Source organism: Nomascus leucogenys, chromosome 12, assembly GCF_006542625.1.
Source record: "Nomascus leucogenys isolate Asia chromosome 12, Asia_NLE_v1, whole genome shotgun sequence".
NCBI classification, from domain to species: domain Eukaryota; kingdom Metazoa; phylum Chordata; class Mammalia; order Primates; family Hylobatidae; genus Nomascus; species Nomascus leucogenys.
Genome location: NC_044392.1, coordinates 38,981,103 through 38,993,648, shown reverse-complemented (window position 1 = coordinate 38,993,648; position 12,546 = coordinate 38,981,103). Strand labels below are relative to the sequence as shown.

Genomic DNA, 12,546 nt, shown 5'->3' with positions numbered 1-12,546 from the left:
GCACTTTCAGGTCACTGAGGAAGGTGTCTAGAAGAGAAGTAAATGTCAATTACATTCACTGATACTTTAGAAATGACCTTGGTTTTGAGAAGTTAAAAAAAGAAGGTATTGTAGTTATTTAAATCCAAGATAAAGTACTTTTCAGCTAAATCTGTTTTTTTGTTTGTTTGTTTGTTTTTTGGAGATAGTTTCACTCTTGTCACCCAGGCTGGAGTGCAATGGCATAATCTCTGCCCACTGCAACCTCTGCCTCCTGGGTTCATGTGATTCTTCTGCCTCAGCCTCCCAAGTAGCTGGGGTTACACTCGCCTGCCATAAAGCCCAGCTAATTTTTGTATTTTTAGTAGAGACAGGATTTCACCATGTTGGTCAGGCTAGTCCCGAACTCCTGACCTCAGGTGATCCGCCCGCTTTGGCCTCCCAAAGTGCTGGGATTACAGGCGTGAGCTGCCATGTCCATCCAATCTTTTTTTTTTTTTTTTAAGACAAGGTCTTGCTCTGTCACCCAGGCTGGAGTGCAGTGGCGCGATTTTGGCTCACTGCAACCTTCACCTCCTGGGCTTAAACAATACATCCGCCTCGGCTACCCAAAGTGCTGGGATTACAGGTGTGAGCTATTGCGCTCAGCCTAAATCTTGTATTTTATGATGAAACCTTCACTGGCACCTAAAATTTCCCTTTCTGAATCATCTGGTGTATCCATACTTATGTAAAGAGCATTCTGCCATTTAATTTATATTCCTAATGGATAAGATGGCTGGCTGCAAGAATGCCTCAATAAATGGTAAAATATTGGGCTGGGCACGGTGGTTCGTGCCTGTAATCCCAGTATTTTGGGAGACCAAGGCAGGCAGATTACCTGAGGTTAGAAGTTCAAGACCAGCCTGGCCAACATGGTGAAAACCTGTCTCTACTAAATATGCAAAATTAGCTGGGCGTGGTAGCGCACACCTGTATCCCAGCTACTTGGGTGGCTGAGGCAGGAGAATTGCTTGAACCCAGGAGGGAGAAGTTTCAGTAATCTGAGACTGTACCACTGCACTCCGGCTTGGGTGACAGAGTGAGACTGCATCTCAAGAAAAATAATAAAATGTTAGAGAACACTGAACATTGGAATTTACTGGTACATAACTGGTTTTACAAGAAGCAGCAGTGGTAGCTTTCATCTCCCAGTCCAAGGCCACTTTTGGGCTCTGTATTGTCAACAAGCTTGCTCTTGGCATGTCACATTGTCCTCATGTTTCATCTTTGGCCATTGAGTTTTATTTTTATTTTTATTTTTTTACCCCCTTTTGGTCTCTTGGGACAAATTTATGATTTACCATAAAAACATACCATTCAATCAAGTATATTTTGCAACTCCATTTCATTGTTATTGTTTGATTTGCTTCCATTCCCATTAATGCTTATTTATTCCCACATAGCAGTGCTACAAATGGGAAGTCAGAGACCATCACAGCTGATGTCAATCACAAGTAAATATACCAGCCTGCCTACAGTGCATGGTGATGGGGCTGTGCTTCCCTCCATACTAACTGGCATCGTAGTTTAGTGCTCTGCCTTTTGGGGGTCTGGAGGGAGGATGGTTGAAGCTTTGGTGTGGGTGCACTGCTTACTTGGTGGCAGGTATCTCTCTGGATGACACTAACTCAGAATCTTGTTGCATGCTGGAAATGGGGAGCATGCTTTACTAAAGAATCTGACCACAGGTGTTAGAGCTGGAACTGACAGATTTTCAGATGATAGGTAAGATCCAGAGCAGGTTACAGGTCAGGGAGAACACATTTTGCACCTTTAACATAAGCTTATACGGGGTTAAAAATACCATTCTGAAGATGTGTCTTGTGGAATTGGGTGTATGCTCTCAGTATAAAGGCTGATTGTTCCTGTCATATTTGATGGTCCTTAATATGGAGAAAACTGTTCTGTTCATTTATTCTCACACTAATAGCTCTCCGTTTTGGTCACTGCATTAACTTTAGTCAGTTACTATCTTGCTTCTAAAGAATCTTTTTATCTTAATGGCAGATCATTTTTAGTTAGAAGTAACACATATCCTCTCCCATCTGAGTACTGACAGAGTTTGGAAAAGCCATTATCTTTATAGTTTAAGAGACAGCTTGATGTTATTGTTACACTTTGAAAGTTAAAGTTTTTAAGGTTGGGTGCGGTGGCTCACGCCTGTAATCCTAGCACTTTGGGAAGCCAAGGCAGGCGGATTACCTGAGGTCAGGAGTTCGAGACCAGCCTGGCAAACATGGCAAAACCTCATCTCTACTAAAAATACAAAAATTAGCTGGTGTGGTGGTGCACGCTTGTAATCCCAGCTACTCAGGAGGCTCAGGTGGGAGAATCACTTGAACCTGGGAGGCAGAGGTTGCAGTGAGCTGAGATCGCACCATTGCGCTCCAGCCATGGTGACAGAGCAAGACTCCATCCCCCAAAAAAAAACAAAAAAAAAGAAAAAGCTTTTAAGGTAATTTGGGAAATATATGCAGGGCAAAAGATCTGGAGATGGAAGTTATCTCAGAAATAGAGTAGCACCTTCATCAGTGTCACCCACGTGCTTTTTCCTGTCTGTGCCATTCCTCTGCCCAAATTCCTGTGAGTGTCAGTGTTTCTGGGATGTGATTCTGTAAACAAGGAAGTGGACTCAAAGATCTGATCGATTTCTTACAGGTGCTGTAGATCAGCGGTCTCCAACCTATTTTGGCACCAGGGACTGGCTTTGTGGAAGACAATTTTTCCACAGACTTGGGGTGGTGAGGGTGGTTTCAGGATGATTCAAGCATGTTACATTTATAGTACACTTTATTTCTATTATTACATTGTAATGAAATAATTATACAACTCACTGTAATGTAGAATCAGTGGGAGCCCTGAGCTTGTTTTCCTGCAACTAGATGGTCCCATTTGGGGATGATGGGAGACATCATCAGGCATTAGATTCTCATAAGGAGCACACAACCTAGATCCCTTACATGGGCAGTTCACGATAGTGTTCACATTCTTATGAGAATCTGTTGCGGCCACTGATCTGACAGGAGGTGGAGCTCAGGCGGTAATGTGAGTGGTGGGGAGCGTCTGTAAATACAGATGAAGCTTTACTCACTTGCCCACTGCTCATCTCCTGCTGTGTGATCCAGGTCCCAGAGTAGTACCGGTCCATGGCCCAGGGGTTGGGGACCGCTGCCATAGATGACTATTGTCCCTCCTGCCTTGGGAACTGGGATGCAGAGCCCTTTGTCACTTTCTCTCTCATCCACCGTTTTTAATATATGAAAGCAAGCTGCTTTTATATTTAAGAAATAAAACTTTGACTAAATTTCTTTGTCATTGAACCATAGCTTTTAACCTAACAGTGTAATAGATTGTTAGTTATATAACTGAAGACAGCATCTAGCTATCTTAGTTAAGATACAAAAAGCTTTAAACATTATTCTTACTCTTTTATTTAATATCCCCCATCGCCCAGTTCACTTCATTTTAGCCATTTGTAGAATAATTAAAGTGAAATCAAAGTTTGCCTTTAAATAATACCATGCACTGAAAAAGAGTTCCTGCATAATCCTTAGCACCAAAGAACGACCTTACACAACTGAAGAACATCATGTAATAGTGAGAGATGAAAAGGAAGTACATTATGTAAAAGAGGGAAGAAGCAGCTAGGAGATACTCTGAAAGAATGGAAACAACCATGCTGAGTTTTGACTCGATATTATTTTTATTTCTCACCTTAATGCTTACTGAATAGTGTTAGCTACCAAAAGGATGCATGGCTAAAGAATTGTGGGGCAGTAGGTTTATTGGGCTAATTTGCCTGTATCCTGAGATTTTACGTTTGGTGATGGTAGCTTCTGTTTTCCCTCCTTAAGGGCGTCCAATTTTGTTTACTGAAGTTGACTCCTTAGTTTCTTGGGGTATCTTTGTGGTAGTAGAATGGAGTTATATATTCAGGCCAGCTATATATGTGTTTCTTGGGTTAACAGCCTCCTTCTGTTCCTGCTACACTGAATCTTTCAGGGGTTTAGGTGGGACTGGGCTATATACATCTTATTAATGGGGTGGGCTCTCATTTTTTCCTTGGCATGCCTACTCAAAATTCATTTGGTTTTGTATGACTTTGAGTTGCCCCAGAAGATCTGGACTAGACCTCTTGAGCTCTTGTGGTAGAATCTGGCACGTATGTAGAGAGGTGTGTGCCCCACTATGCCTCTTCTTTTCCCTTCATTAGTTTGTCATCTATTTTCATAGTGTTATTTGTTCAGACAACAAGCATTGGTATGCCTGCTCATAGGTTTATAGGTGCTATTAGTATCCTAGGTGCTGAAGTATCTTATACAAGAGAAATAAGTCACTTCTTACAGACTACTGGGATGTTCAAGATGCACATACATAAAAGTTAAGTAACATTTTCAGGGAGTATGTGATTATGTGCTAAATGTGTGCTATAGCAATAATTACTCTGGGAGGCAGTGACTTAGCAGGTGTCTAATACATTTATTTTTTATTTATTATTGTTATTATTATTTTTGAGACAGTGTCTTGCTCTGTCACCCAGGCTGGAGTGCAGTGGAGCGATCTCAGCTCATTGCAACCTTCACCTCCTGGGCTCAAGCGATTCTCCTGCCTCAGCCTCCTGAGTAGCTGGGATTACAGATGCTTGCCTCCGTGCCCAGCTAATTTTTTGTATTATTAGTAGAGATGGGGTTTTACCATGTTGGCCAGGCTGGTCTCGAATTCCTGACCTCAAGTGATCTGCCCACCTCGGCCTCTCAAAGTGCTGAGATTATAGGCATGAGCCACCACACCCAGCCACATTAATTAAGTTAATTAATTAATGTATTTATTTATTTTTGAGACAGTCTCGCTCTGTCACCCAGGCTGGAGTGCAGTGGTGCAATCTCGGCTCACTGCAACCTCTGCCTCTTGGGTTCTAGCGATTCTCCTGCCTCAGCCTCCGGAGTAGCTGGCTTTACAGGTGCGCGCCACCACACCTGGCTAATTTTCTACTTTTATTAGAGACAGGGTTTCACCATGTTAGCCAGGCTGGTCTCAAACTCCTGACCTCAGGTGATCCACCCACCTCGGCCTCCCAAAGTGCTGGGATTGCAGGTGTGAGCCACTGCACCCAGCCACATTTATTTTTTATATGAATAATTGGATGGAGACAATCACTATGAAATGCAGTGGTCAAGAGAAGATTGGGGCTTGAGCCAAATCTTGGAGGATGAGCATGGTTTTTATGGGACCGTAGTTGAGAATGACTTGGAATAATCCCAAGAGTGTGACTGGTCTGGTTTGAGTGGAGGGTCTCAGGATAAGTAAGGTGAAGTAGGATAGAGAGTGCTTTCAATGCTAGAGAAAGGTAGACTTGTAGCTAAACTCAGAAGCCCTCTGATTTTTATTGACTCCAGCAAAGTTTGAAACTATGTACTTGGGGAAAGCACAGAAAGAGCTATGGTTTGACAAGAGACTAATATTTTTGTGCCCTGTGTCTTATTGGTAAGATTCTTGAAGTGGCAAATAACAAAGAGGTCTGATGACTGCAAATGCATTGACAATTTATTTACTTTTGTGTTAGATAACTTACAAATTCAGAATTGCTATAAATGTTAGGTTGTGACCTAGATGAAACAAATAGGGACTTAGACCTTGCCTTTGCTTGAGTGCATTCTGCCTTAGCTCTTTAAAAAGGGACTTTTGGTAACAGAAGTACTTTGAAACATATTGAATAAATTAGCTCAGCTAATCTAGGATATTTGGGTTGTATAGAAAAAAAAATATACTGGGAAATAATTTAACTGTCTGATAGAACTTTCTGCAGTGAAGGAAATGTTGCATATCTTTGTTGTCTAATTTTGTAGTCATTGGCCATTCATGGCTTCTGAACACTTGAAGTGTGATTATTATGACTGAGAAACTGAATTTTAAATTAATTTTAAAAATTTTAATTAAATTTAAGTAGCCCTGTGCAGCTGTTGGCTTCTGTATTGGATAGTACAGCTTTAGAATGTTTGTCAACATTAATAGTACCAAGGTAGTGGTGAAGATTAAAATGCAATATGAAGGCTTCAGAGCACCTAGCACTGGGCTTGGCATATAGTATATACCTAGTAAGTAGTCACCTTTTTATCAAATTGAAACTTGGAAATGGTAAAAAATGAGATGTATGTAAGGGGACAGTGTGTAAAAACTAGTGAAGTGCTGTAAAGAGCTACCAGTAATTATTGGCACTTGCCCCAAATAGTGTCCTTCTGACCTGAGAATTTCATATTAACTTAATCCTCAGGGAATTTAGTGATCATCAGGGTAGCATCTGTTCCATTTGTTTAAATGGAAGAATTGTTATCTGCAAACTTCTCAGAGGAAAGTTATGGTTTGTACTTTTGCTCTGGCAAGTAACATGGGAAGAAAAATCTTTAACACATACTTGTTTTTTTCTTAGCTTGAAGGATGCCAATGATGTACCAATCCAGTGTGAAATCTCTCCTCTTATCTCCTATGCTGGAGAAGTAAGTCTGCTTTACTTTTTCCTCTATTCTTTTACAAAGCTTTGTATATTTCAAAATAATGAAAAAGTGGATTTTAAATGTTCTCACCACAAAGAAAGGATAAGTATTTGAGGTGATAGATATGTTAATTGACTTTATTTGATTATTCGACACTGTATACATGCATTGAATCATCACATTGTATCTCAAAAATATATACAATTATTGTCAATTAAAAATGAAATAAGGTTGGGCACAGTGGCTCGCTCCTGTAATCCCAGTACTTTGGGAGGCTGAGGCAAGAGGATTGCTTGAGCTCAGGAGTTTGAGACCAGCCTGAGCAATATAGTGAGACCTTGTCTTTATAAAGAAAAAAAAAATTACAAAAAAAGAAATAAAACTTTTTTAAAAAGTAGAATTCTGGCATTGTTTTATGTTTAAGTAGGGATGTCCTTAGAGAAGATGCAGCATTTTCTGATGGTCCTGTCCTGGGGAGCTCTTCCTGGGAACAAGTTGAGAAGCTGCATTTGTTCTGAATTCTTCTCTTTGAGAATTAGTGTTATGGCTTTGCATCTATCCCATAAGTGGGTTAGTTGCCATTAACAGACATCTACAGTATCTAGTCCATTTCACCTACTCACTGAAATGCAGTAGGCTTTTGAAAAATATATAATCAGCCTTGTTTTTTAGATAAATCACCTGGCCTTTTTTAAATGCAATGTAAGTTTTCTTTCAAGGAGTTTAGTTTGTTCAAGTACTTAGTACTGTCACTTTTAAAACTTGGGGATTTAGAGGTCTCTACTCTTTTACTTATGTAATATTTTTCCTGGAGATCTTCGTATTGCTTTGTTGTAGCATTGGAGACAGCTTTCTTGCTTAGAAAGTTAACTCTATTGGCCACTTGCGGTGGCTCATGTGTGTAATCCCAGCGCTTTGGGAGGCCAAGGCAGGTAGATCATTTGAGGTTAGGAGTTCGAGACCAGCCTGGCCAACATGATGAAGCCCTGTTTCTACTAAAAAATACAAAAAATTAGATGGGTGTGATGGCAGGCGCCTGTAGTCCCACCTACTCAGGAGGCTGAGGCATGAGAATTGCTTGAAGCAGGGAGGTGGGGGTTGCAGTGAGCAGAGGGGTGAGACTACTCCGTCTCAAAAAAAAAAAAAAAAAAGTTAACTCTATGAGAGATGATTATAGGAAAAATGTTTATCATCTTATTAACTGTAGAAATGATCAGAGTAATTTTCTTTTTATATTTTTGTTTTATGCTTTTACAAGTCAGTCATTAAGTCTACTCTAAAATGTCTGTTAAATGGATTTTGACTTTTATATTCTGCATCTCAACCTTTTTTGGCATTTGTGCTTTAAATCATCATTATAGCAAGTCCAGCATTGCATGACAAGTGCAAATTTTCTAATCGTGTTTCATTTCAATCTTCTTTTTAGGGATTAGAAAGTTATGTGGCAGATAAAGAATTCCATGCACCTCTAATCATCGATGAGAATGGAGTTCATGAGCTGGTGAAAAATGGTATTTGAACCAGATACCAAGTTTTGTTTGCCACGATAGGAATAGCTTTTATTTTTGATAGACCAACTGTGAACCTACAAGACGTCTTGGACAACTGAAGTTTAAATATCCACAGGGTTTTATTTTGCTTGTTGAACTCTTACAGCTATTGCAAACTTCCCAAGATCCAGATGACTGAATTTCAGATAGCATTTTTATGATTCCCAACTCATTGAAGGTCTTATTTATATAATTTTTTCCAAGCCAAGGAGACCATTGGCCATCCAGGAAATTTTGTACAGCTGAAATATAGGCAGGATGTTCAACATCAGTTTACTTGGAGCTGGAAGCATTTGTTTTTGAAGTTGTACATAGTAATAATACGTCATTGTACATGTTGAAAGGTTTCTATGGTACTAAAAGTTTGTTTTATTTTGTCCAACATTAAGCTTTTTTAAGAAAATAATTGGGCAGTAAAATAAATATATCTTGTCTCTGGAGTGTTATTTATACTTGAAGAAATTATTTCATTGAGAAAATATGAAACTTGGGAGAAACTTTAAGATAATGCATAAAAACAAATTGATGCTTCAGTGAGGTTGCAGAGTCATAGAACTTCTTTCAGTGAATATCTAACTTTGGGCTTTATCTTCTTATCACTTTATAATAGTAGCTCTCACCCAAAGATTATTTTGTCCTCCTCCCAAAGGGGCATTTGGAAATGTCTGGAGATATTTTTGGTTGTGACAAGTGGGAAAGTGAAATGGTACCACTGGCATCTAATAGGGATTAGGGATGTCACTAAACATCCTACAATGCACAGGACGGTCTCCTACGACAAAGAATTATCTGGCCTAAAGTGTCAATGGTGTCAAGGTCGAGAAGCCTTGTTTCAAATTATTCATTTACTCTGTTTTGCCCAAGTATTTGGTGGCACTTAGGAATTCAAAAGAATGTAGTTTCTGAATTTTCTCCGGCAGGCTGTTCCAGTTTTTTGTTATTGTTGTTGTTATTTTAGAGGATTAAAAAAATAAAAAGACAAAGGTAGTTCTTTAAATATGGGCCATAGATCATTGGTCATTAGTAAGGGTTCTCTGTGTCTAAAATGCTGTTTGCATGAAAAGACTGAGCTTTATAAATGCATCTTAATATTTAAGTATTGACCAAAAGTATAAAAATGAACATCTGGATAAATGATTCTAAAAATTATATCTAGAAAAGAGATGAATAAATTTTATTTTCCACTAACAAGTTTTCACAAGATAGGAGTCATTCATGGGGTGAGTCTTTTGTTTAAGGATCACTTTTTTTTTTTTTTTTTGAAGAGCATGTGATGTTGATATCCATCAATCTTACCTAATTTTTTTTAACTAAGGCCTAAATCATTCATTTAGCATGTTTTCTATTTTATTTCAATAACAGCTCAATTTTGCTATTGTTATCTATTCCAGTTTTCAAAAAGATTAGTGAAGTTTGACTTCTCATTGAAATGACCTCCAAATGGGTTGTAAGAATGGAATTGCAGAGTCTTTAGCTCCTGAATGCCAAAAACTGGTACTAATGGTATGATCCATTTCTTTTTTTCTTGAACCTTGCTATTTCCTCTGCTATTTCCACCTGCTATTTCTTCTCCCCCTGTTGTAAGAACATACTAGTGACGCTAGGAAAAGGGGAGAATGGAAACAGGATTGTGTAGTGGTTTTGTTGGTGAGGAGCGATGGCTGGGGAACATTGGGTATTTAAGAACAAATTCTGAGAGCCTCTGAGCCATGAAATGATAAGGTGATAGCGTTATTTTTTTGAGTTCTTGTTAAATAATTGTTATAATTCAGAAAATACAGAATTGGGTAAAATGTTTATGAAAATAAAAGCTAGAATAATTCGGCAGTAACAGTATAGAATTTATGTGAGAGTTGATAGTCATTTTGAGTCTGGCTTGATTGACTGGCTGTGATTTAATAACTTTTTTGACAGTCACAGGTGAACATATAAGCCCAATGGGTATGTTACTTGAATATTTGATTTTTGTTCAATTTCCCTCTTACCTCTCAAATTTCATCCAGTTTTGATGTCCACAAAGGAATTATTAGTGACATCTATTGCCAGATAAAGAAAAATTCAGTTTTCAACTTCTACCTCTTCTATTCCTGGAAGTTTTGGCTTTTATTGGTAATTTTGATTTTATTTGTAATTCCAGCTTACTATTGCTAGCACTTCCTCTTTATTCATCATAGTACAGTCAGATTTCAGTTATCCGGGTAAAAAGAGGCAAGGAAAAAGCATGCATACTCTTAGAAGAGTGACTAAAACACAAATCATTCAGTTAGTTTGAAATCTGTTTTTCTGTTGGCCAGCGTGGACGTTTTTGCAATTCATGGTCCTATTTTGAGCCCTGGTTTAGGAAATATATATTGGGAAGTGATGAATGAGTGAGTTAGCCAATAAGGACTGAGTGTTTGTCACGTGGCCAGCAGTATTAGATGGGGTATAAAAAGTATAACACAGAGACTTGTTCTTAAAAAAATTACATTCTGGTTAAAGGGACAAAATTAACCCAGTAACAATGAAAAGATAATTTATTACTAAGATGTAAGGAATTAAGCTCAGTAAGAGTTAAACAAAGGCAATCATAAATTGGAGTTTATCGTATCCTCATCGAAGGATCTCATTGTATTAGGGTTGTCCAGAAAAACAGAACCGATAGGATGTTAAAAGTAATGGGAAGAACTGCAATTACTTTTGCACCAGCTGAAATATATAAATATATAGAAAGATTTATTATGAGGAATTGGCTTGTGATTATGGAGGCTAAGTCCCATGATCTGCCCTCTGCAAGCTGGTGGTGTGGTTCCAGTCCAAACCCGAAGGCCTGAGAACCAGGGGAGCCAATGGTGTAAGTCCTAGTCTGAGTCTGCAGGCTAGAGAACCAGGAGTGCAGATGTCCAAGGGCAGGAGAAGATGGATGTCCCAGCCCAAGCAGAGCCAGTTGACCCTTCCTCTGCCCTTTCATTTTATTCAGGCCCTCAATGTATTGGATGCTGCCCACCCACACTGATGAGGGCAATCTTCTTTACTCAGTCTCCTGACTCAAATGTTAATATCTTCTAGAAACACCCTCAAAGACACACCTGGGAATAATGTTTTACCAGCTGTCTGGGCATCCCTTAACCCAGTCAAGTTGACACGTAAAATTAACTATCACACCCATCATTTTGAGAGTAGAACTATTTCCTTCCCAAATTGGGGTTAGATGTTGATTTTTATTTATTTATTTTTTTTGAGACGGTGTTTCACTCTTGTTGCCCAGGCTGGAGTGCAATGGCATGATCTTGGCTCCCTGCAACCTCTGCTTCCCGGGTTCAAGCGATTCTACTGTCTCAGCCTCCCTAGTAGCTGGGATTACAGGCACCTGCCACCATGCCCAGCTAATTTTTTAGCAGAGACGGGGTTTCACTATGTTGGCCAGGCTGGTTTTGAACTCCTGACCTCAGGTGATCTGCCTGCCTTGGCTTCCCAAAGTGCTGAGATTACAGGCGTGAGCCATGGTGCCCGGCCAGATTTAATTACCCCTAAGTGCAAATGTGTATTATGATTTAGAAGTGGATCATGAAAGGAAGGTTTATAATTATTCTGGGGAGGAAAGGGGTTCCTTAACTGCATCAAGTTGCCAGGTGATTGATGCCCAAAATATGGAGTTAATTAGGAAATCTATAACTGATATTTCTAAGTGTGGTCGCCTGACCAGGTACATCAGCATCACCTGGAAACTTGTTAGAAATACAGATTCTCAGAATTACTACATTATGCATTTGGGAGTGCAGCCTAGAAATGTGTGTTTTAACAAGCCATCTGCGTGATTTTGGTGTACATTAAGGCTTGAGAATGGTCACTGTAAGAGAATTTGGGGAGGCTGACTGAAAGTTCAGAGATGTTCCTGTGTTGATTTGTTTAAGATAATGGCTTCCAGCTGCATCCGTGTTACTGCAAAGGACGTGATTTCATTCTTTTTTATGGCTGTGTAGTATTCCATGGTGTATATGTACCACATTTTCTTTATCCAGTCCACCTTTGATGGGCACCTAGCTTGATTCCATGTCTTTGCTATTGTGAATAGTGCTGTGATGAACATACAAGTACATGTGTCTTTTTGGGTGAACAATTTATATATTTTTTTAGTTATATGCACAGTAATGGGATTGCTGGACCAAATGCCACATGTTTTCACTTATAAGTGGGAGCTAAACATTGGGTACTCATAAACATAAAGATAGCAACAATAGACACTGGGGACTGCTTGAGAGGGGAAAGGGTTGAAAAACCAATAGTTTTTCACCAACAGTTGAAAAACTATGCTTACTACCTGGGTGACAGAATCAATTGTACCCTAAGCCTCAGCATCACATAATATATTCATGTAACAAACCTGCACAGGTATTACCTGAATCAAGAATAAAAGTTGAAATTATTAAAAAATGTTCAGGGATGGCACTAAAAAGGAAACATAAATTAGGGAGAGAGACTGAGAGAGGCCAGTGTTTCCAGAG

The 12,546-nt window shown here is 39.2% G+C and overlaps 1 protein-coding gene across 2 annotated transcripts in view; it reads left to right on the top strand.

Moving 5' to 3' along the window:
* UAP1 (UDP-N-acetylglucosamine pyrophosphorylase 1) overlaps positions 1-8,506 on the top strand; it is a 38,486-nt gene extending 29,980 nt beyond the window's left edge. Inside the window, exons 9-11 of one of the 2 annotated variants that reach the window (XM_030824043.1) lie at positions 1,425-1,475; positions 6,449-6,515; positions 7,939-8,503. In XM_030824043.1, coding sequence (XP_030679903.1) covers positions 1,425-1,475; positions 6,449-6,515; positions 7,939-8,031 — 211 coding nt within the window. In that variant the 3' untranslated portion in view covers positions 8,032-8,503. Of the gene's footprint in view, positions 1-1,424; positions 1,476-6,448; positions 6,516-7,938 lie in introns of both variants that reach the window. The other variant, XM_030824044.1, reaches the window with a different exon arrangement.
* Positions 8,507-12,546: the final 4,040 nt, after the last annotated feature.